General features: G+C 37.1%; 1 protein-coding gene across 1 annotated transcript; it reads right to left on the bottom strand.

The window, feature by feature from the left end:
* Positions 1–1,268, bottom strand: LOC149876099 (uncharacterized). The gene is made up of 2 exons (XM_090075724.1): positions 812–1,268; positions 1–616 (listed from the first exon to the last, which is right to left on the bottom strand). The coding sequence occupies exons 1-2, from the start codon at positions 1,119–1,121 to the stop codon at positions 540–542; spliced, it is 387 nt and encodes a 128-aa protein (XP_089931850.1). The 5' UTR covers positions 1,122–1,268; the 3' UTR covers positions 1–539.
* Positions 1,269–1,344: the final 76 nt, after the last annotated feature.

A 1,344-nucleotide genomic window follows, 5' to 3' on the forward strand; every position in this document is an offset into this window, starting at 1 on the left:
GCCTAGCTCGCCTGGCTAACGAGCCCATCTTTAGAAATGTGTTATATGACTAAAGCAACTCTTTCGAACGTAAAAAAAAAAAATTGATATCGAGGCTGGCCTCAATATCAAAAAAAGTATATTTCAAAGATGGCGGCTGTAGACAAGAAAATCTTAAAATAACTTCATTTGAATGTTCAAATTGAGTGAAATTTTGACTTAATAGTGCGCCAATAAAAACACCTTTTTAGACAAAACTTGAGAAAAACTTTGCCACCATCAATTCCGAGCTTAACAAAACAGCCACCAGAAATTTTGCGAGATTGAATAACATGGTTCACAAGACTTGATAAATCATTGCAGTGAGCAACAGCCCGAACTGTACCAGAATCTCCTTTTCCGTCGGTGATTTTTAAGTCACTGCAGGTGAAGAAGTTACTTAAGTGTTGACCTGCTCTTATGAAATTCTTGTAAAATTTTGGCTATACCATCTTGCTGCTTGATGTTTTGTTTATAGTTTTGACCAGTTCTTTTAATTCGCTGTTTGACAAGTCCGCATTTCATTGCACATTTACAAGAACTGGAGTGGTCAATTTTGGAGCGCTTGATGGTGGCAGGGCACTACTTCGACCTGAAACTAAAACATGCATATTTTGTGTTCATAATAAACTTTGTTTAGGAAGTTTGGTAAAGCTTTTAAATTATTCGTTTTTAAAGAGATTAGAAACTTGTCAAAATTATATTTCCTGAAATCTATCTAGTCTCATTTCTTAATAGCCAAGAAATTCTTTCAATGTAAGCATGTAAAAATTATTTAAGTATAAGTATTTACCGGGGATTAGTGTAAGTGGGGGCCCGCCGGATGCTTTAGCAAGTCGAATAGTTCCTTCCGGAGATAATTCTTTATGGGAAATAACTCGAGATGCAATTTGTTCGGCTGCTTTGGCATCATTTACTGCTAAAGATTGAAGGTTTTCCCTGTACTTTATTTGAGAGCATTGGTGTGGCAAACCTTTTCTTAAAGGGCTGAGGCATGTGCTGCAGTGCACACTTGGTTCTTTCTCCATGGTGGTTTGCTCTACAAGAGGATGTTTTTCTTGCAGCTTTGAACGACCAATTTGGCAGATTAGGCAATGACACATCCTGCCTCTTGTTTCAAGCCTCACTTTTATTGACTTAAAATCAAACAAAGGGGGGAATGCAACTTCTTTCCTCTCTTGTTTCTTGCGCAAAGCAGTTTTGCATGATTCACAGAGTCCTTGTGCACGGTGATTTAAGCGTAGGATGTTATTGTGAGCATGTGCATTAAATTACACTGTATAAAAAATAAAAAAAAATGGCGGAGCAGTTTTTCCGTAAAAACTA

Source organism: Hydra viridissima, unplaced genomic scaffold, assembly GCF_058129835.1.
Source record: "Hydra viridissima isolate aposymbiotic clone 2 unplaced genomic scaffold, HvirCarnegie_v1 scaffold_39, whole genome shotgun sequence".
Taxonomy (NCBI): domain Eukaryota; kingdom Metazoa; phylum Cnidaria; class Hydrozoa; order Anthoathecata; family Hydridae; genus Hydra; species Hydra viridissima.